The following is a 22,208-nucleotide window of genomic DNA, read 5'->3' as shown; positions in this document are numbered from 1 at the left end:
TTATCTCAGTAAAATATATAAATAGAAAATAGTGATTTCTTTATACTTGGCCATCCTTCCAATTGCCCCTCCATTTATATTTACAGGTATCTCCACTGCAGTTCAATTCCTACTTTGTATAGTCATAAGTGAACTCTGACCCCCTTTCACAACCAAGGTAATGAGAGACTCTAAGTATTTATCTTCACTTGGGTTTACATAACTATGCACATCTATGTTTTGTTTTTTTTTTTTGAGACGGAGTTTCGCTCTTGTTGCCCAGGCTGGAGTGCAATGGCGCAATCTCGGCTCACCGCAACCTCACCTCCGCCTCCTGGGTTCAGGCAATTCTCCTGCCTCAGCCTCCTGAGTAGCTGGGATTACAGGCATGCGCCACCGTGCCCAGCTAATTTTTTGTATTTTTAGTAGAGACACGGTTTCACCATGTTGACCAGAATGATCTCGATCTCTTGACCTCGTGATCCACCCGCCTTGGCCTCCCAAAGTGCTGGGATTACAGGCTTGAGCCACCGCGCCCGGCCCTATGCACATCTATGTTACAGGTTCCCCATATCTTCCCTAAAGTCCCTATAATGCCATTTGGGTACTTCCTAAAGAATATCTCAATGATTTTCCAGGTGTAATGACAGGTTTATACTAAAGTAAAAGGCTATCAAAATTCTGAGGAAACAGATGTTTTTTACAAATGTGTATGTTCTCAAAATTTTTACAATAAGAATTCAATACTTTTTAAAAAGGAAAAGGTTAGGATCAGGGTTAGAGTTAGGGTTAAAGCAAAATTATTTGTAATATGCCCAAACAGGAAAGAATCCAAGTGTTCATCAATGGAAGAATGGCTAATAAATGATGGCATGTTAACACAACACAATACTATATAGCAATGAAAATGAACAATCTACAACTACATGCAAGCAAGGACTAATCTCACAAACATAATGATGAATAAACAAAACTAGACATAGAGCAATATATACTGTACAACTGCATTTTTATAAAGTTTAAAAATGATAATTAATCTATGGTGGTGTCAGGATATCAGTTAGCCTTAGTGGGGAGCAATGACTGGAAGAAGTCAGGAGGGGTTTCTGTTATCCTACTAAAGCTCTATTTCTGAATCTGTGTACTAATTAGATGGGTATGGTCACTTTGTGAAAATTCACTAATAATCTGTTTATTTTTGTGTGTATTTACATTTCAATAAGTTTGCTTTTAAAGAGTATACACTAAAAAGATGCTAAAAAGCAGCAATAATATAAATGGTGTGGGTAAAATGTGACCAGGGACAGGTAAATTAATGGAACAGAAAATACTGCAATAAAATCTGTGTTTCCCTCTCTCTGTCTCCCTACCCAAAAAAAGCAATACAAAACTATGCAATTGTCAAGAATTCTGGGAATAAAGTCCATTTATGGCCTCAATAAGACAAATAAGATATGAGTGACATTAATAAAAGCATCATAATTAGCTAAATAATGGTAGTAAATAAGTAAATAGTTATGAAGTTATAACAAAGGTTAAGAGAAAGATGGTCATTTCAAAGGATTTACCTGCAAATTGAAAATTAAAACCAGTAATCTAAAAGGAAAGCCCGTCAAAAATCAAATTAAAGGCTAAAATATTTATAAGAAAGTGAGAAAGTGTTACTGCTCATAGCATTAAAGTCCACACAAACTGAGCACCATGGCTCCCACCTGTAAGCCCCAACTACTCGGGGAGGCTGTGGTGGGAGGATCACTTGGGGTGGAAGGATTATTTGAGGCCAGGAGGTCAAGACCAGCCTGGACAACATAATGAAACCCCAATCTCTAAAAATTAAAAAACTTTAAAAACATTTAAGCCCATACAAATTGGCATAAGAAATAATAAACAATGGAAAAGGTAACGCAATAAAGGAAGTGAGCAGACAACACACAAAATAAATAAAAGCATAAACAAATTAGGACAAAATGTCTGTATTTACTAAGAATGAAATCAGAACAGGCTGTAAAATTTATCCTGTAAAATTTGAAAGTTTTCATTAAAAAAAAAAAAAAACATGGCTGGGCATGGTGGCTCATGCATATAATCCTAGCACTTTGGGAGGCCAAGGAGGGCAGATCACCTGAGGTCAGGAGTTTCAGACCAGCCTGACCCTGACCAACATGGTGAAACCCCACCTCTACTAAAAATACAAAAATCACCCAGGCTTGGTGGCAGGCACCTGTAATCCCAGCTAGTCAGGAGGCTGAGGCAGGAGAATCACATGAACACTGGAGGCAGAGGTTGCAGTGAGCCAAGATCACGCCACCACACTCCAGCCTGGCAACAGAGTGAGACTCCATCTCCCAAAAAAAGAAAAAAGAAAGAAAAGAAAACAAACAAACAACAACAACAAGAACACATTGCCAGTGCTGATAAAGTGAAACTGAGATGGTCATATATGGCTCCCTACTTAAGTGACAAGCCAGATCAAGATCTTGGCATGCTGAACATTCTCAATTAGGAGGTGGCTCTATAATATACGCAGCTGAGCTACATGCTACCAAAGAGTCAGCCATGTTTGTTCCCAAATTTGCCTATTCCAGTTCTTACTGCTGCAAGCAACTAAAATTATTAATGTCTAAAGATAATCATTTCTAAGAAAACTAAGTTGGATGTTTTGGAAGTATTGGCTATACATTCACATTACATTTTTGTCAAAGTAGGCATGGGTGAGAAAATAATAAAAGACAGAAAACATAAAAAATCAAGGATTCTGCCCTCAGATTGCTTCACAAGTATCTTTATACTCCTGTTCTACTTCAAAGAAGTTCAAACTGGAAAGAACAGCCGATGTTTCACATGTCATGATTTTAATCATGACAGAATGGGCTAGACTTACACTGAAACAAAATGCTAAGCCAAACATCAAAAGATTGCGCTATGATAGACAATTTTAATGTTCTATCTCCTAAAACATGTATGTAAAATATACAAGTGTACAAAATTAATAAGCCAAATACTAGTTTGGATTCTACTGAATCGAAGAGTTTATTCTCGTAAACACTGCTAATGTAAAAATAAAACATTAATCATGTTAGATCAAAATGAAAGAAATGTTATTTCCATTTGCAGGGCATCAGCTTTAATTAAAAAGAAAATAGGGGTAGGGTGTGGTGGTTCACACCTGTAATACCAGCACTTTGGCAGGCTAAGGCAGACAGATTGCATAAGCCCAGGAATTCGAGACCAGCCTGGGCAACATGGAGAAACCCCGTCTCAAAATAAAATAAAATAAAAATAGGGAGGAAATTATTTTATCATATAATTCTCCCCAAAAGTATGCTGCTTCCAGAGGTATAATGTCTCCCCCACCCACCTTTTTTTTTCTGGCTACTACAAAATTATACAGAATACAGAATATTTATGACCAAGACAATTCTATTAAAATCAGAGATCTGAAAACATTAAAACCGTGTGACCACAAAATTGTAATTGTGAAAATTAACACTCATCTAATATTGCATAATCCATACTGAATTCCAAGAAGAAACTGAATAATCCTCATGTTCAGATGATAATCTACTCCTGTTTCAGCAAAGAACCAGACGCAACTGAAAGCAAAATACGTATTTTCCTCTCCATCACATTCTCCAAAGAAAAATATGCATTTTCCTCTCCATCACATTCTCCAATCAATCTATGTCTGTCTATGTCTCCAATCAATCTACCATATGTGTGGTTTTCCTTCCTCAACTGGTTCCACTCCTTCCCATCTACTGAAGGTCACTGCTTACAAAACTATCCTCTCTCCACTTCATCAATGTTCCTCTCTTTGAAATCATTCTGGCGAGCCTATAAACATGTTGTAATACCTCACATCATAAAATATATTCCCTGTATTCTATGTGTCTGCTTCCCTTTTATGGCAAAATTCATCGAAAGAATAGTTTAAATTTATTTTCACCAACATTTTCTTTTTATCTCTCAATAACTCTAAAACAAACAAACAAAACCTTTATAACAGAGCTCTTCTAAAACATCAAAAAGTAGATCGAACAGCGTAATAAATCTCCATGTATTCAGCACCAAACATTAGCCCCAGCCCCAATCATGGCCTATGTATCCCCCAGTCTACTTCCTTCATATTATTTGAAGCAAATCTTGGCTACTACATCATTTCATGTGTACATAATATTCATCTCAAAAAGCACTTTTACACATAAGCACAATACCATTATCCAAACCTAAAAACTGAATTACTCAATATCAAAAAATCAGTGTACACACTTCCATTTGTCTGATAAAATTTTAAACAACCTAAAAAGAATAACTCATCCAAACAAAGTTCACAGAACATAACTATTGACATGTCTTTTACATCTCTTTTAATCTATAGGTTTTCCTATCATTTTTTTTTTTTATTTCCCATGTAATTTATTTTTTGAAGAACCTGTTTTTGGTCCTGTAGTGTCCCATATTCTGAATTTTGCTCATTACATTTCCAAGGTGTAAACGTAGTCCTCTATCTTCTTCCCATATGTTGGGAACAGGCTTTAGAAGCTTGACAAGACTTAGGACCTTTTGATGGCAAAGTTACCTCATAGGTGATACTGTGTTCCTTCATTGGCAGAAACAATGTCAGATTGCCTCTATTTCTGTGATGCTATCAGCACTGAGGTTCAATATCTAAATCTAATTGTTCTTATGGGTTCCAAAATGGTAATATTCTATCATTCTTCTTCATTTATTCACTGAATACTCTTTTTTTTTTGAGACGGAGTTTCGCTCTTGTTACCCAGGCTTGAGTGGAATGGCGCGATCTCGGCTCACCGCAAACTCTGCCTCCTGGGTTCAGGCAATTCTCCTGCCTCAGCCTCCCGAGTAGCTGGGATTACAGGCACGCGCCACCATGCCCAGCTATTTTTTTGTATTTTGAGTAGAGACGGGGTTTCACCATGTTGACCAGGATGGTCTCGATCTCTTGAGCTCGTGATCCACCCGCCTCGGCCTCCCAAAGTGCTGGAATTACAGGCGTGAGCCACCGCGCCCGGCCCTGAATACTCTTATTAAGAGCAACATATGGCCAGCATGGTGGTTCACACGTGTAATCCTAGCACTTTGGGAGGTCAAGGCAGGTGGATCACCTGAGGTCAGGAGTTCAGGACCAGCCTGGCCAAAATGGTAAAATCCCGTGTCTACTAAAAAAATACAAATACTAGCTGGGTGTGGTGGCGGGCACCTGTAATCCCAGCTACTCAGGAGGCTGAGACAGGAGAATTGCTTGAACCTGGAATGCGGAGGTTGCAGTGAGCTGAGATCATGCCATTGCACTACAGCCTGGGCCACAAGAGTGAAACTCCGTCTTAAAAAAAAAAAAAAAATGAGAAACATATCTCCATCTACTACCTATTCATACAATTCTTCTAAGAAAGAAAGGTAGGATAAATGCTTCTTTTCCTTTAAATTTATGCTTTTTAAATGTTAGTTTCTAGTAACTTCCAATGATGAATAATTTGCTATATCATTAATAATTCATAAAATTAAGTGTATTTTGTGCATTGTTAACACATTGCAGTCATTATATGTATTGATGGTCAAACAGTCCCATATCTGGCCAACTGGAGCCTCTTCAAATTGGCTCCTCTTCCCTGACCACCCCATGTTGGCGTCACCACCTGCAGGGATCTGTCCTGCAGACCCTGATGATGGATAAATAAAGTACACTGACACACAGATATTATGCTTTGCCAGTTCGGCTGAGGGTCTGTGGCTGCTTATAGGCTCCCTGGAGAGTGCTGTATACAGTTGCAACAGCCAGCCCCTACCAGCCAGAGAGACTTGAATTTCTTGAGTAAAGTTTAATTGACAAAGGCTTGAGTCTATACCACAAGAGTGAAGAGATTTAAGGACAGGTTCCCATACACAAAGCAAACACCGTTAGAGGGTAATATCCCTGGTTGACCTTTCCTAGAGAGGGCCATCCAGCTCAAAGGTTAGTTTTAAGACCACAAGAGTAAACAAGTTAGTTAGGTAAACTCCCCTACATACCCTATTTGCTTTAGTTATTAACTAAATGTAAAGGGGGTTCAGGCTGCCTTCAGCCAAGAACTACAGAAAAAACACTTAGGCCTTCCAAAAGGGTTTGAGACTATATTCTATAACTTTCTCTAATATTTTTCTCTTAATATATTTTGCCACCACCCTGAGTGAATTCTCACAACCCCATCTAAAATTACTCCATTCACTCATTATAATTCTCCACATCCTTACCTTACTCACTTTTCTTTGTAACACCCAATTACTTGAGGATATTTTAGTAATCTATTTACTGATTTATTTACTTGTTTACTGCAGATTCCTCACTACAATGTAAACTCCATGAACAGAGGGCAATGAAAAAAATATATACATAAAAGTCAAAATACAAAAGATGAGCTAGAAAGGGATTAGATCCAAAATACAGGTTAAATGAAATCACTAGGGAAGAAACTTTCCCCTACTGAAATAGAGTAAAGAAAAGGGAGGGAAACAAGACAGAAGAGAAACAAGTGATAAATGGAAGTATGAATGAAATTTCTTTGGTGGCTAATGCTGAGAAGATCTAAATTTTCTTCCCAGGTTTCAGGTCTCTTCTTCACAATCGACATCTAAGGTGTATGTCTCCTTCCCAAACAGCAGGTCTGGCCATGCCACAATGGCTGACCTCTGACTGATCAACACTTACCTAGGCTCCATCTTCTCTTCTCATCCCTCTCAACCAACCAGGGCTCTTTCCCTTGTTCCAGTAAGGTGATCACATCTGGTTTAGAAATGGAACATCCTGCTTAAAAGCAAATAATAGAACATAATAAAGAACTTATTTAAGACTTCAAACAAAAGGTGACTATCACAATTGAAAAACATTCGTAGTATAGAGTTAACTTTAGGATCACAAGGAAAAACAAGAACAGAGAAGTAGGGACCTGGTCTTATTTTAATTTAAACTTATACAGGCTCTGTCTCTTGAGAGAAAAGAATAGTTGAAAGCACTTGTTTCAAACCCTGCCTCTGTTTCCTATGTAAGTAGAGCAAATAATTCAACCTCTCTGTGCCTCAGTTTTCTCAGATGCAAAAAGGGGATAACAGTAATGTGTACACATAGCATTGTTGTGAGATTTGATTTAATGTAAGTGTTTAGACGAGTGACTGGTACATGTTAACCATTATATATGTTCATGCGGTACTACATTTGCTATTTTTTAAAATATTATTTTACTAACTGGAAAATAAGTTTCTTGTCAAAATATGCATGCTGTTACATGCAAATTCATGTATTTTAAACTTAATCACAAGCAGTTAAAATATGTCTGTTGGCCGACTGCAGTGGCTGATGCCTGTAATCTCAGCACTTTGAGAGGTCAAGGTGGGCAGATCACAAGGTTAAAAGATTGAGACCATCCTGGCCAACATGGTAAAATCCTGTCTCTACTGAAATAGAAAAATTAGCTGGGTGTGGTGGCACACGCCTATAGTCCCAGCTCCTCGGGAGGCTGAAGCAGGAGAATAACTTGAACCTGGGAGACAGAGGCTGCAGTGAGCTGAGATCACGCCACTGTACTCCAGCCTGGCAACAGAGCAAGACTCCATCTCAATAAATAAATAAATAAATAAATAAGTAAATAAGCATGTTGTAGGAAATTGAATACTGTCCACTTAAGTTTTAACAAACTGTCCATTCAACCCAACATCACATACATTGTAAAAGCTCTTTTAATAGCTCTGTAGAGCCAGACACCTCTGTCTTCCCATTCTCACTGTAAATGAGTTCATGAATAACATGGACCATCTATAGCAGTATGAAATCAGATTTGACAATGGTTTTGCCATGAGTGTCTAAGAATTCATATCCAGCTGTCATTAAAGAGCAGTAATAACAGAAATGTCAAAGAATAATGTAAAGGTCACCAAACTATAGGGAAAGATGAAGGTGCTTAATAGTGGTACCTACTGTCAAGCCACAAAGTAGATATTTAGCTAGTTTTCAGAAAGACAGCCCAAAAATTCAGTCCTGTGAATGTCTAAGTTATCTGACACAGACAGGCTTACCTAGTGACACCAAGTTGCTATAGTTCTCTAATATCACATCTCTGTACAAATTCCTCTGATATGAATTCAGGCATTCCCACTCTTCCTGAGAAAAGTCTACAGCCACATCTCTGAACATCACCAAATCCTGAAATAATAAACGCACATATCATTTGTAAGATAAATGAAAATATTTTGAAGATGGAAGAGGTGGCTGGGTATAGTGGTTTAATGCCTCTAATTCCAACACACTGGGAGGCTGAAGGAGGAGGATTGCTTGGGGCCAGAAGTTTGAGACCAGCCTAGACAACACAGCGAGACCCTGTCTCTTAAAAAAAAAAAAAAAGTGGTCTGGGTGTGGTGGTTCATGCCTGTAATCCCTGCGCTTTGGGAGGCTGAGGCAGTTGGATCACTTGAGGTCGGGAGTTTGACCTCATGTTCCTCCATGACCAACGTAGAGAAACCCCGTCTCTCCTAAAAATACAAAATTAGCCGGGTGTGATGGTGCATGCATGTAATCCCAGCTACTTGGGAGGCTGAACCAGGAGAATCGCTCTGGGAGGCAGAGGTTGCAGTGAGCCAAGATTGTGCCGTTGAACTCCAGCCTGGGCAACAAGAGTGAAACTCTGTCTCAGAAAAAAAAAAAAAAGTGGAAGAAGAATTTCGATGATACATACATGTTCACTTCATTCATTAAATAAACAGACTGGGGCTGGAAGCCTATGAGGTGGGAAGGTGGCAGTAAAGGTGTGAGTATGACTAAAGCAGAGTATCTATATGTTCTTAAAGATTTCTATAACAAAAGACCAGGGTTTGGCAACATTTTCTGTAAAGGACCAATATTTTAGGCTTTGCACACCACATATGGTCTCCGTTCCACATTCTTCTTTTTTTAATGTAATAATTACTTAAAAATGTAATTAGCTTGCAAGCTGGTCCAAAACAAGCCATAGTTTGTGGGCCAAATTTGTAGTATATGTAGTTTGCCCACCACTGCTATGGCCAAAACTTCCTATGTACCATGGAACAGGAGATAATTTTATTTATTTCCAGACACATTCAGGTAATTATCAGGATTTCTAAACTAACTGAAATAGGTTCATAGGAACACTACTTGCAAAGGACCTAAAAAGTTCTCAATAAATGGGATTTATTCTATTCTCTTTTCCTTTAAAGATAAAAAATAATAATATTTGCTGGGATTTTCCCCAAAATATGAACTCTATTTTTAAAAAGTAGAGTTTGCATAAAATTTAACAATTTCTTCCAGATGAAATTTTATCATTATAATGTATCATTAGCATTTTTATTATAACAGACCCTTTATTTAATATTTATAGTTTACTGCATGATACAGTAGTCCACCCTTACTCATGGTTTTACTTTTCTCAGTTTCAGTTACCCATGGTCAACCATGGTCGAAAAATATTAAATGGAAAAATTCAGTTGCATTCCATTCTGAGTAGTATAACAAAATCTCACACTAACCACTCCGCCCCACCTGGGATATGATATTCTTTCTCCAGCATATCAACGCTGTATATACTACCTGATTATCAGATCAAACTAACATAGTATATATAGGGTTTCATACTATCTGAGGTTTTCAGGCATCCACTGAGGGTCTTAGAATATATTCCCCTTGGGTAAGGGGGACTCCTGTACTCCATCTGATCGATATGTTATACTGAATAATTATTATATTTAGATATAGCTATACTTTTAAATATACTATATTTAGAATTTACATTACAAAAAATCTCTAAAGCTACCAATGTCCAATATTCTAGTGTAGCAATATGTGGATACTGAGCACTTGAACTGGGGCTAGTCTAAATTCACATATGCTGTAAATGTAACATATATGCAAGATACCAGATAGTGAAAACTTTGGAAGAAAAAAAATAAGGTAAAACATATTGATAACTTTTATGTATTTTTTTGTTTTATCTTGGTTTTGAAACAGGGTCTCACTCTTGCATACAGGTTGAAGTGGCATGGCACAATCACAGCCCATTTATTGATCACAGCTCACTGCAGCCTCGAACTCCTGGGTTCAAGCAAATCTCCCACTGCAGCCTCCCGAACAGCTGAGACCACAGGCATATGCCACCATATCTGGCTAGTTTTTGTTTTGTTTTGTTTTTGCAGAGATGGGATGTTGTTAAGTTGCTCAGGCTTGTCTCAAACTCCCGGGCTCAAGTAGTCCTCCTGCCTTAGCCTTCCAATTCCAAAGTGCTGAGATTATAGGCATGAGCTACCACTGTCAGGGCCTGGCCATGACTTTTACATTATACTTTGAAATAATATTTTGGCCATATTGGGTTAAATAAAAGACATTAAAATTAAATGCATGTATTTCTTTTCACTTTTTTTTAATGTGATTACTAAAGTATTTGTTTAAAATATTTACTAAAACATGTGCCTTGCATATTAGTCTGTACTTTTAAAATATGACTACTAGAAAATTTTAAATTATATATGTAGCTTGAATTACAATTCTTTTGGACAGTGCTATTTTAATCCCAAGAACTTGATTAACTGCCCACTTCTAGGAACTTCATTTCTGCCCCATCTCTGCTCTAGACAGATAAGGAACACATAGGAGATACTGAATGATTTGGTCAATGCAAACATGGATACTGATATGACTTGACTGTGGCCCCACCCAAATCTCATCTTGAATTGCAGCACCCATAATTCCCACGTGTTGTGGGAGGGATCCAGTGGGAGACAATTGAATCATGGGGACAATGTGGTAAGTTTCACAGGATCTGATTACTTCATAAAGGGTTTCCCCTTCCACTTGGCATTCATTCACTCTTTGCCTGCCACCATGTAAGATGTGCCTTTCACCTTCAGCCATGATTGTGAGGCCTCCCCAGCTATGTGGAACTGTGAGTCCATTAAACCTCTTTTTCTTTATAAATTACCCAGTCTTAGGAATGTCTTTATTAGTAGCATGAAAATGGACTAATACAGATACAGATGGAGAAGACAGGGGTACTTAGGAATCTGGCTGGCTTCATCCCTCACTGGAATGGGAAAGACTGGGAAGCAGCTGTTGAATGGAACTCTGTTAGAAAGTTAGAGAATAACAAATGAGAATGTTCACATAATCTGAAAAAAATGAAAGAATTCCAAGTAGAGAGAAATTCCAACTTACATGAGCCATGATTTCAGAATTGCAGGAACTGGTCAATTTTCCTCAAGGTTCATTTACTTCAGAAGCAGGGTCCAGAGATGCTAGAGCTGGAGAAAGAACGTGTAAAATTATGAGAAGAAAATTGCCTCAGAGTTTCCAAATGTTAAAAACCAATACTACTTCTCTATTCCTAGATGCAACTCCCACCCTCAACACACAGACAAATTTTGATAGGTAAGAAGTAGTTTAGACAAATATGTCCTCCCCAAAACCACAGAGAAGTCCGCTCAACTGCACAAGGAATTGCAGAGCAGAGACTCTGCAGCCTCAAAGCATATGTCTAGACACTAGAGTGGGAGGGCTTCCAGTTGGTCCCCAGCTGTGACCCAGGGCAGGCTGGTTTGGAACAAGAATGGGTTGTGCAGACCTGTCCTGAACTGATCCTCCTCCCTCCATCCCCACCTTCCCAGCTGAAAAGGGGCTATACCATCTAAACCAGAACTTCTTTCTTGGCCTTAGGAATCTGGCTGGCCTCCCCAAACATGAAGACAGAAAATAGCATAGACAAGAATTTCCCCAAACTTTGCTCAAATTGGAATCACCTGGATATCTTTAAACTGTTGCCTGGCTCCTGCCCTTAAACACACTGATTTAATTAGTGTGATGTGGGATTTAGGATTTTTTTTAACTACCTCCTCCTCTCATGGATGCTTACAATGGGCAACAAAGTTTGGCAGTCACACTTTAGTATGCATCAGAATCACGTGGAGGGCTTGTTAAAACACAGCTTGCTAGGTCTCACTCCCAGAGTTTGGTATTCAGCAGGTTTGGAATTGGGCTTGAAAATTTGCATTTCTAAAAAGTTTCCAAGTGATGCTGATGCTGCTGGTCCAGATGCCACACTTAGAGAACCACAGCTATACAACACCTGTAGAAAGGCTATATAGCAGGCTTTATTATGGCAAAGGTGCAAGTGCACATTGGGATCCCTTCCCCCAGTCTTAACTACCATTCTCAGAGCTCTCTGCTCCTTATTTTCCTATTCAGGATCATCAATACTGCTTGCATGATCTCAATTGCCAAGCAGTTTTTGTTGATACTCAGACTTAAAGAAGTAAATTTGTGAAACCTGAGCATGAGTAATGTTCTAGAAGGTAGAAATAAGTTAGGTGCAGTGGCTCACGCCTGTAGTTCCAGAACTTCAGGATGCCCAGATAGGAGGATTGCTTAGTGCCAGGAATTGAAGACCATCCTGGACAACACAGTAAGATCCTGCCTCTAAAAAAAATTTCTTTTAATTAGCTGGGTGTGTTGGCACCTGTCTGTATCCCTAGGTACCTGGGAGACTGAGGCAGGAGAACTGTTTGAACCCAGGAGTTCAGAGCTTCAGTGAGCTATGCTCTTTCCACTACACTCCAGCCTGGGTGACAGAGTAAGACCCTGTCTCTTAAAAAAAAAGAACAAAATAGGAAAAAGAACCTATTAACTTATCAGTTAAAATCTACTAGTAACTAAGGAGAGCATATTGGAAGAACTAGATTAGCTGATTTGAAAAAGTTATTACACCTCATAGTTACTAAGGTGTTGGGGAAATGGATACTCAATGATGTAATGTAGAAAGAATGAAATAGCATGTGGATAGAAGTGTTTAAAATAGGACCAAAAAAGATGGCAAGAACCTAAATATCCTTCAGCAATGTTGAATAAATTATCATGCATTCACACAATGGAAAATTCAACAGCCAAGTGCAGTGGTTCACGCCTGTAATCCCAGCACTTTGGGAGGCCAAGGCAGGTGATCACTTAATAAGTCCAAGAGTTCGAGACCAGCCTGGCCAACATGGAAAAACCCTATCTCTACCAAAAATACAAAACATTAGCCAGGCACGGTCGTACATGCCTGTGGACCCAGCTCCCTGGGAGGCTGAGGTGGGAGGATTCCCTAAACCCAGGAGGTCGAGGCTGCAGTGGGCCCTGTTCATGCCACTGCACTCCAGCCTGGGCAACAGAGCAATACCCTGTCTTAAAAGAAAAATAAACACACGTTAAAAATGAAGATAAGATTCATATTTGATGTCATGAGAAGACAGCCCTACATATTGTTGGGGGAAGAAGATAGGTTAGAAAATCTTCTACATACAAAATACAAAATGATTGTATTTTGGCAGGAAAACTATATACACATGCATACATGTATATGCATGTGCATAAAACAATCTGTGTACTGGAATAAAATTTTATTGTTACCTCTACTTGATGGTATCCCAGTCCTAGGTGATCTTTATTTGTTCTTCTCTGGAGTCTTTTTTTTTTTTGAGATAGAGCTTCAGTATGACACACAGGCTGAAGTGCAATCTTGGATCTCCACTCACTGCGACCTCCATTTCCAGGGCTCAAGCAATCCTCCTACTTCAGCCTTCTGAGTAACTGGGACTAAAGGCACATGTCACCGCCCTGGCTAATTTTTGTAGTTTTTGCAGCCATGCAGTATGTTGCCTAGCCTGGTCTCAAACTCCTGGACTCAAGTGATCCACCTGCTTCCACCTCCCAAAGTGCCTGAATTTTTTAATTAAAAATTTATATCACTTATACCTCAACACAAATTCAAAATAGCTATGCAAGGAATATCACAAAAAGTTCCAACAGTCCCATCCCTGCTACTCTGCCCCTATCTTGAAAATCTAGAGGCAACAATTTTTACCTCTATTAGCTGCTCCTTTTGGTATTTAAACTCCATACATTTAAAAAACATGTTGGCCGGGCGCGGTGGCTCATGCCTATAATCCAGCACTTTGGGAGGCTGAGGCAGGTGGATCACGAGGTCAAGAGATCGAGACTATCCTGGTCAACAAGGTGAAACCCCGTCTCTACTAAAAATACAAAAATTAGCTGGGCATGGTGGTGAGCGCCTGTAGTCCCAGCTACTCGGGAGGCCGAGGCAGGAGAATTGCTTGAACCCAGAAGGCGGAGGTTGGGATGGACCAAGATCGTGCCATTGCACTCCAGTCTGGGTAACAACAGTGAAACTCCGTCTCAAAAAAAAAAAAAACAAAAACAATAAAAAACATGTTAATATTTCTATTTCTAAATTTTCAGTTGTAATCATTAATTCACTTTCTACTATAGCAGCCATGGTTTTAGCTATCTTTTACTTACCCACCTCCCAACCACATATACATAGTTGTAGTCCCCTTGTCTTTTCAATATGGTTTTATTCTTTTTTTTTTTTTTTGAGACGGAGTTTCACTCTGTCACCCAGGCTGAAGTGCAGTTGCACAATCTTAGCTCACTGCAACTTCCGACTCCTAGGTTAAAGTGATGCTCCCGCTGCCTCAGCCTCCCAAGTAGCTGGAATTACAAGCATGCACCACCACGCCCAGCTAATTTTTGTATTTTTTGTAGAGATGGGATTTCACCATGTTGGCCAGGGTGGTCTCAAACTCTTGGGCTCATGTGATCCACCAGCCTCAGCCTCCCAAACTGTGGGGATTATAGACGTGAGCCACTGCACCCAGCCTCAATATAGTTTTTTTCTATTTCAGGGTAAATCGGTTTTTAAATTTAGTTTATATTTTTGTGAATAAACACTGTTACCAACTGAACTATGTAGTATACTCAGGCTATTTTGACTTCTTTGCGTAAGACTTTTTCTTCTCTGAGATTAAAATAATCTTTTTTGTAAGTTTAGTTTTTTAAGAAATTATCATTAATTCATTTCCCCAAATCATGTAATTGAAGGATGAAGCTCCTGTTATAAAATAGCACAGCTAGCTGGACGTAGTGTCTCACACCTATAATCACAGCACTTTGGGAGGCCAAGGTGGGCAGATCACGAGGTCAGGAGATAAGACCATCTGGGCTAAAACAGTGAAACCCTGTCTCTACTAAAAATACAAAAAATTAGCCAAGCATGGTGGCACACGCCTGTAGTCCCAGCTAGTCAGGAGGCTGAGGCAGGAGAAACACTTGAACCTGGGAGGCAGAGGTTGCACTCCAGCCTGGGCAACAGAGCGAGACTCAATCTAAAAAAAAAAAAAAAAAAAAGTGAATAAAAAATAAAATCGCTCAGCTGTCTATTTTACATTCTAAGAACAAAAATCAATCCTTCAGAAATACAAATACTTCAAATACCTGTATCCCACATGGCAAAAGTACATGCCACATTCCTAAATGTGCCTATCTCTGAAATTCATATGACTCTGAAATGAAAAGTTGATCCAGTCATAGGAGCCAGAAACCCTCCTGAAGAAATTGTTTGAGCAGTTTTGAATATTCCTGCCCAATAAGTGATTTCTTAAATACTTTACAAAACATCCATAAAATCAAATACTAAGGTAATCTAAACACTAAATTTTAGAAACAGTTAAGGAAAATATTCAAGATACACTGAAAGAAAAAAACAGTTTACAGAACAATGTGTGATTAGATTTTTTAGATCATTAAATGGAAACAGACTTGAACAGATTAAAAAAATCTCTTAAAATTTCAATTCTGGAGAGACGATCCAAGATGGCCGATTGCTAACATCCCGGGATTGCAGCTCTCAGTGAAGGTGTGGAGAACTACAGAATGCCACACTTTCAGACAAAGTCTGGTCGCTCACAGAGCAGAAGATCCCCAGTGAAGGAAACACACGGGTCGCCAGCGTGACTCTCGTGGCCGGCGCAGCGGTTCCGCTGGCACCTCGGCGCGGCAGCTCTCGGAGCAGAGTAAACACATTTGGAGGACCCGCACGGGCTCCCAGCACAATACCAGAGCCCGGCGCAGCGGCTGTGACGGCACCTTGGTGCGGCAGCGCTCAGCCGCAGAGTAAACGGGACGGGTTCCCCTTCTGACCGCGGTTTGGAGCCCCGGGAAGGCAGAGTCGCCTACTACAGACACAAGAAGGAAGCCCGACAGGAGAATCCTGGGAAGAAAAGCACCATCAGTTTTAACTCCGCTGCTCTGGCCCTGGGAACTAACAACCTGGACGCCCACTCAAGAGACCTAATCTGAAAGTTGGTAAATTCAAAGAAGACAGGAGGATAAATTTACAATGACGGGAAGAAACCAGGGTAAAAAAGCTGAGAATACTCAAAGTCAGAACGCCTCTCCCTCTAAAGATGATCACAGTTCCACATTGACAATGGAACAAGGCTTGATGGAGAACGAGCGCATCCCAATGACAGAAGTACTCTTCAAGGAATGGATAATAACAAACTTCGGTGAGTTAAAAGAACATGTTGTAGCCCAACGTAAAGAAACTAGGAACTTTGAAAAAAGGTTTGATGAAATCCTATTGAGAATAGACAACTTAGAGAGGAGTATGAGTGAATTAATGGAACTGAAGAATACAATACAGGAACTCCGAGAAGTATGCACAGGTTTAAACACTCAAATTGTTCAAGCAGAAGAAGGGATATCAGAGGTCAAAGTCCAACTTAATGAAATAAAACGTGAAAAAAAAAAAAAGATCAGAGAAAAAAGGATAAAAAGGAATGAGCAAAATCTCCAAGAAATGTGGGACTATGTGAAAAGACCAAATTTACGTTTGATAGGTGTACCTGAATGCGACGGAGAGAATGAATCCAAGCTGGAAAATACCCTTCAGGATATTATTCAGGAAAATTTTCCTAAACTAGCAAAGCAGGTCAATATTCAACCCCAGGTAATACAGAGAACACCACAAAGATATTCCTCAAGAAGAGCAACCCCAAGGCACATAATCGTTAGATTCACCAAGGTTGAAACGAAGGAGAAAATACTAAGGGCAGCCAGAGAGAAAGGTCAAGTTACCCACAAAGACAAGTCTATCAGACTTACAGCAGATCTCTCGGCAGAAACTCTACAAGCCAGAAGAGAGTGGGGGCCAATATTCAACATCCTCAAAGAACAGAACCTTCAGCCCAGAATTTCATATCCAGCCAAACTAAACTTCACAACTGAAGGAAAAATAAAATCTTTTATGAACAAGCAAAAACTCAGAGATTTTGTTACCACCAGGCCTGCTTTACAAGAGCTTCTGAAAGAAGCATTACACACAGAAAGAAACAACCAGTATTAGCCTTTCTAAGAATATACCAAAAAGTAAAGAGCACCAACATAAAGAAGAATTTACACCAACGAATGGATAAAACAGCCAGTTAACATCAAATGGCAGTAACCCTAAATTTAAATCGACTAAATCCCCCAATCAAAAGACACAGCCAAAACCCAACAGCATGTTACATCCAGACCTGTTTCACATGCAAGGATACACAAAGACTCAAAACAAAGGGATGGAGAAAGATTTACCAACCAAATGGAGAGCAAAAATAAATAATAATAAATAAAAAGCAGGAGTTGCAAATCTCGTATCAGATAAAATAGACTTTTTTTTTTTTTTTTTTTTTTTTTTGAGACGGAGTTTTGCTCTTGTTACCCAGGCTGGAGTGCAATGGCGCGATCTCGGCTCACCGCAACCTCCGCCTCCTGGGTTCGGGCAATTCTCCTGCCTCAGCCTCCCGAGTAGGTGGGATTACAGGCACGCGCCACCATACTCAGCTAATTTTTTTTTTTTTGTATTTTTAGTAGAGACGGGGTTTCACCATGTTGACCAGGATGGTCTTGATCTCCTGACCTCGTGATCCACCCGCCTCGGCCTCCCAAAGTGCTGGGATTACAGGCTTGAGCCACCGCGCCCAGCCGATAAAATAGATTTTAAAGCAACAAAGATACAGTGGTAAAAGGATCAATGCAACAACAAGAGCTAACGATCCTAACACCCAGATACATAAAGACTTAGACTCAATGAGACAGAAAATTAATAAGGATATCAAGGACTCGAACTCAGATCCGGAACAAGTAAACTTAATAAATATTTATAGAGCTCCCCACTTCAAATACACAAAATATACATTCTTGTCAATACCACATCACACCTACTCATAAGTTTAAATGAAACATTGATTGGCCATTATTAATACCCAATTTTTTTCAGAATAAAGCAATATTTCCATTTACTCTCCCTCTTTCTCTTCCTCTTTCTTCCTCTCCTTTACTTATTTTATATATATATATATATATATATATATATATATTTTTTTTTTTTTTTTTTTTTTCTTCTTTCCTTCTCTCAAAAAAAGAAATCAACTTGTAAACCTCTAGATCCAGGTCGGCAATGTCTCTCTCATTGCTTGATTTCCTTCCTTCCCTTCCCTCCCTCCCTCCCCGCTTCTTCCCTCCTTCCTTCCTTCATCCCTTCCTTCCTCCCTACTGTCCTCCTTCCCTCCCTTCCTGCCTTCCTCCCAAAATAAAAAAAAAAAAAAAATTCAATTCTGAAATTTTAAATTAGTTTTAAAATCAGATTTAAATCTCAACTGAAATTTCCATAATCTGAAGAACTGTAAATATGTGGGAAGTTTGTAAACCAGGAGTGGATCACTGGGATGTCACCTTTCTCCATACATGCATGGAGTTATGTAATCCACAAGAGCACTGAACTCCTGTTTTAAACTAAAAACGAAAGGTCTTAGTTTATTTTAAATTTTCAGTTAGTATTATCCTTTTTTTCAGAAATAAAACCACCAGCTGGGTACAGTGGCTCACACCTGTAATTCCAGCACTTTGGGAGGCCGAGGCAGGTGGATTGCCTAAGGTCAGGAGTTCAAGACCAGCCTGGCCAACATAGTAAAACCCCATTTCTACCAAAAATACAAAAAATTAGTTGGGTGTGGTGGCAGGTGCCTGTAATCCCAGCTACTTGGGAGACTGAGGCAGGAGGATCGCTTGAACCCAGGAGGCAGAGGTTCCAGTGAGCTAAGATAGCGCTATTGCACTCCAGCTTAGGCAACAAGAGTGAAACTCCAACTCAAAAAAAAAAAAAAAAAACCCACACAGGCTTGTAGAAAACTATTTTGGGAAAATATGTTCTTAAAACATCAGTAATGATTATTTCTGGACATTGGGACCATTGATCATTTTAATTTTCTTTATAGGTTTCATAGTTACTAATATTTCACACATATTAATCCTATCAGAAATATTTTTTTTAAAAAACTATTTCCACTGAAAAAATTTTTTAAATGATTGGGAAGATAGACTACTTTACAGTCATTAAGAAAATTATGGACCAGGCATGGTAGCTAACGCCTGTAATCCCAGAACTTAGGGAGGCCAAGGCAGGTGGATCAGTTGAGGTCAGGAGTTCCAGACCAGCCTGACCAACATGGCGGTCCTCTAATAAACAGAAAAAATTAGCCAGGCATGGTGGTGGGCACCTGTAATCCCAGCTACTTGGGAGGCTGAGATAGGGGAACTGCTTGAAACCTGGGAGGTGGAGGTTGCAGTGAGCCGAGATTTTGCCACTGCACTCCAACCTGGGCAACAGAAGCAAAAACTCCATCTCAAAAAAAAAAAAGAAAGAAGGAAAATTGTGGTTAAACGGGCCCTGCATAAATGGTGGCGAGAGGGAAATCAGTGTGACTGAAAAAATAATTTTGTACAGTTACTGAGTATTGCATCTCATCAAGACCCTGAAATAGTTCAGTGAAGGATTACAATCCTAGTTCATGTCATTTCCAAAGTGATTAAGAGCCAGTAAGAACCACAGACAAAAACAAATGCTCATTTCAGAGCAGCTACTTAATAATTTGCATTTACCCCTCCTCACCTCCAATAACCAATTATTAAATATGTAGCAATTTAATATTTAAATATTACATTGTTGCAAAATAACATAAATCTTTATTGTAGTACTCAAGATTCATATGTAACAACAATTTCTTGAAGATTCTTATTTACAACAAATCTTCTCAACATTACACTATACTTTTTTCTTACAACTAAATACAAACATAATTCTTATTAATGTGTAACATTCCATCACATGGATGGAGTGTGATTTAACCATTTACATATTGCTAGATATTAATTTTATAAAAGAACATCCAGAAAGTAATTCCCAGTGATGTCATTTATTTCTAGACACTGAGAATTAACGTTGTGGGAGCTTATACAACTCTGATAATATCATGAAATGATAGATTTCCTCCCTCCCCAGTAAAAGTTAACCATTTACAAATACATACAACAATTCTGTATATAATCTTAAAGTATCTTTGTTGCCCTGAAAGCGCATAAACAGAGTCCAAGGAGTTAAGCATCTCTGTTCTGGGGTCCACTGGAGGGTCTGGCTCATTTTCCTGCTTGCAAGCATCCATCATAATTACCTTCGAATTTGCATTGCTCTTGGGAATACAGAAAGCTGATAGGGAATGACGAAGCACCATCATTTTAATACCGGTAGCTAGTATGAATTAAGGACTCACTATGTGTCAGGCACTCTCCTAAGATCCTCACAAATGTTAATTCATATGATCTTCAAAACAACACCGTGAAGTATACACTATTACAATTCTGAGGAAACTGCAGCACAGACTGCTTAAACTCGTTCAGATTTAAGTGGCAGTCAGAATTCAAATCCTCCTCTTAATCTACGTTCGAAATTCTTAACCACTACATTACACTACACCTCCCTCAGTCGATCCAAAGATATACCCAAAATAAACTCACGTTGCCAAACTTCAAACCACATCTGGCTGGTACCAAAAACTTTTATTCATGAATTTCCTGGAAAAAAAAAAAAATCTCCACTCCTACCCCGGAATCATTAAACATATCTAAACCCTAAAAAAAGACTCCTTAACGAATAAATTAAAACAAAGCATGAACATTAATCTCCAGCAAGGGTATTTCCATATCATCAAAATCCTTAGAAAAACAGCGCTCACAGAATAATCGAATATACAGCCTACAGTTAACTAACCATGTGTCTAACTATAGAACAGCATGAAGTAGGCATTAAAAAAGGGAAATCTATTAATTAGGTCCCCTGCCCTTAACTAGGTAGGGATATCCTAAGGCCTAAATCAATGAATAAACAGATCACTTTTGAGCAGAATTTTAAACGGAAGGAAATCGAACGCATTTCACAGAAACAAAGCAGCAGCACAAACTCAAACGGAACCGGCTTTTTTAGAAGAGCAGCTGCGATTCGTTTCTCCTTCTCAAGCGCCTTCTCTGGAAACTGGCAGTGCTGGGGAAGCAGACCAAGTTCAGGACACCCCAGGCTTTTCTTGACTCGATCAGAACCCACCCTCCACGCTTCCCTGACCCCAGCTAATGGAAACGACAGGGCAGCGGCTCCGCAGTCACCCGCGTCTGGGTTCGCAGCTCCGGGTACGCTGTAGTTCGGCGCCCAGTTGCCCGAGCCCCGGGACCACCCACAATGTCTTTTAGGAACTGTCGGCGTGTCCTCTCAGCCCCCAGACACCCGCCCCGAATCTAGGTCGCAGCGTTTTGCAGGGGACCTTCATCCTGAAGCGTCCACCTCTGACCTCTCTCTCTTGGGCCTTTTCGCTAAGGCCGAGCCTAAGTGGCTGAAGCGCGGATGGGGATGCGCGGGGCCTCGGTCTCCAGTTACACCATAGGCCGCACCCACGAACGGGGCCTGACACAGTTACTGCCTCCAGCGCCTCCAGGCCTCAGGGCTGCATAAGCTCAGTCCCGCGAAAATACGCACGGCGGCCCGAGGCTCCACAGGTACCTTTTCTCCACCTCCGGTCCGGCCTGCAAAGCCTGGCCCAACCGCGCTCTTTTCCCTCAGAAAAGCAGCGGCCACAGCAGCGCCCGGCGCCCGGCGCCCACCTCTTCAGCCTCACCCGACTCGGAGGATCGCCCAGCCGGAGTCAGCGGCGCCAGGATACCGGAGAGCGCCCGTCTCCGTAGCGAATGCGCAGGCGCGTGGAGGGCGGAGGCAAGTCCCGCGGCTGCTGTGGGGCCGGGAGGGGCGTGTGGGGACGAGTCTCGGCGGGGACAGTCTGGCAGGGGAGTCGTACCCATAGGGGCGACAGTGTCCCGTGCCTCAGGCCTCTACCTCTAAGGCAGCCCCGTGACTGACCAATGCCATTAAAGATAACCCGGGCCTGCTTCCCTGTGGGCACTGCGGTCCAAAATTTTTAAAACCGATATTCCGGCTTTTTTCTGTTGGTTCTCCAGACTGCGAGCCCCGCCGCGCCCC

The 22,208-nt window shown here is 40.2% G+C and overlaps 1 protein-coding gene across 11 annotated transcripts in view; it reads right to left on the bottom strand.

Annotated features, from left to right (window-relative positions):
- The window catches only part of ZFP30 (ZFP30 zinc finger protein), a 28,125-nt gene that overhangs the window by 5,531 nt on the left and 386 nt on the right, over positions 1 to 22,208 (bottom strand). For 3 of the 11 annotated variants that reach the window (XM_008987857.6, XM_035283437.3, NM_001270916.1), the window contains 3 exon segments: positions 11,192 to 11,277; positions 8,047 to 8,173; positions 6,686 to 6,784 (listed from right to left, as the gene is read on the bottom strand). In XM_008987857.6, coding sequence (XP_008986105.3) covers positions 6,686 to 6,784; positions 8,047 to 8,173; positions 11,192 to 11,200 — 235 coding nt within the window. In that variant the 5' untranslated portion in view covers positions 11,201 to 11,277. 11 annotated transcript variants of the gene reach the window in all.

This window comes from Callithrix jacchus, chromosome 22 (genome assembly GCF_049354715.1).
Source record: "Callithrix jacchus isolate 240 chromosome 22, calJac240_pri, whole genome shotgun sequence".
Taxonomy (NCBI): domain Eukaryota; kingdom Metazoa; phylum Chordata; class Mammalia; order Primates; family Cebidae; genus Callithrix; species Callithrix jacchus.
This window is presented reverse-complemented; position numbering and strand designations above follow the sequence as displayed.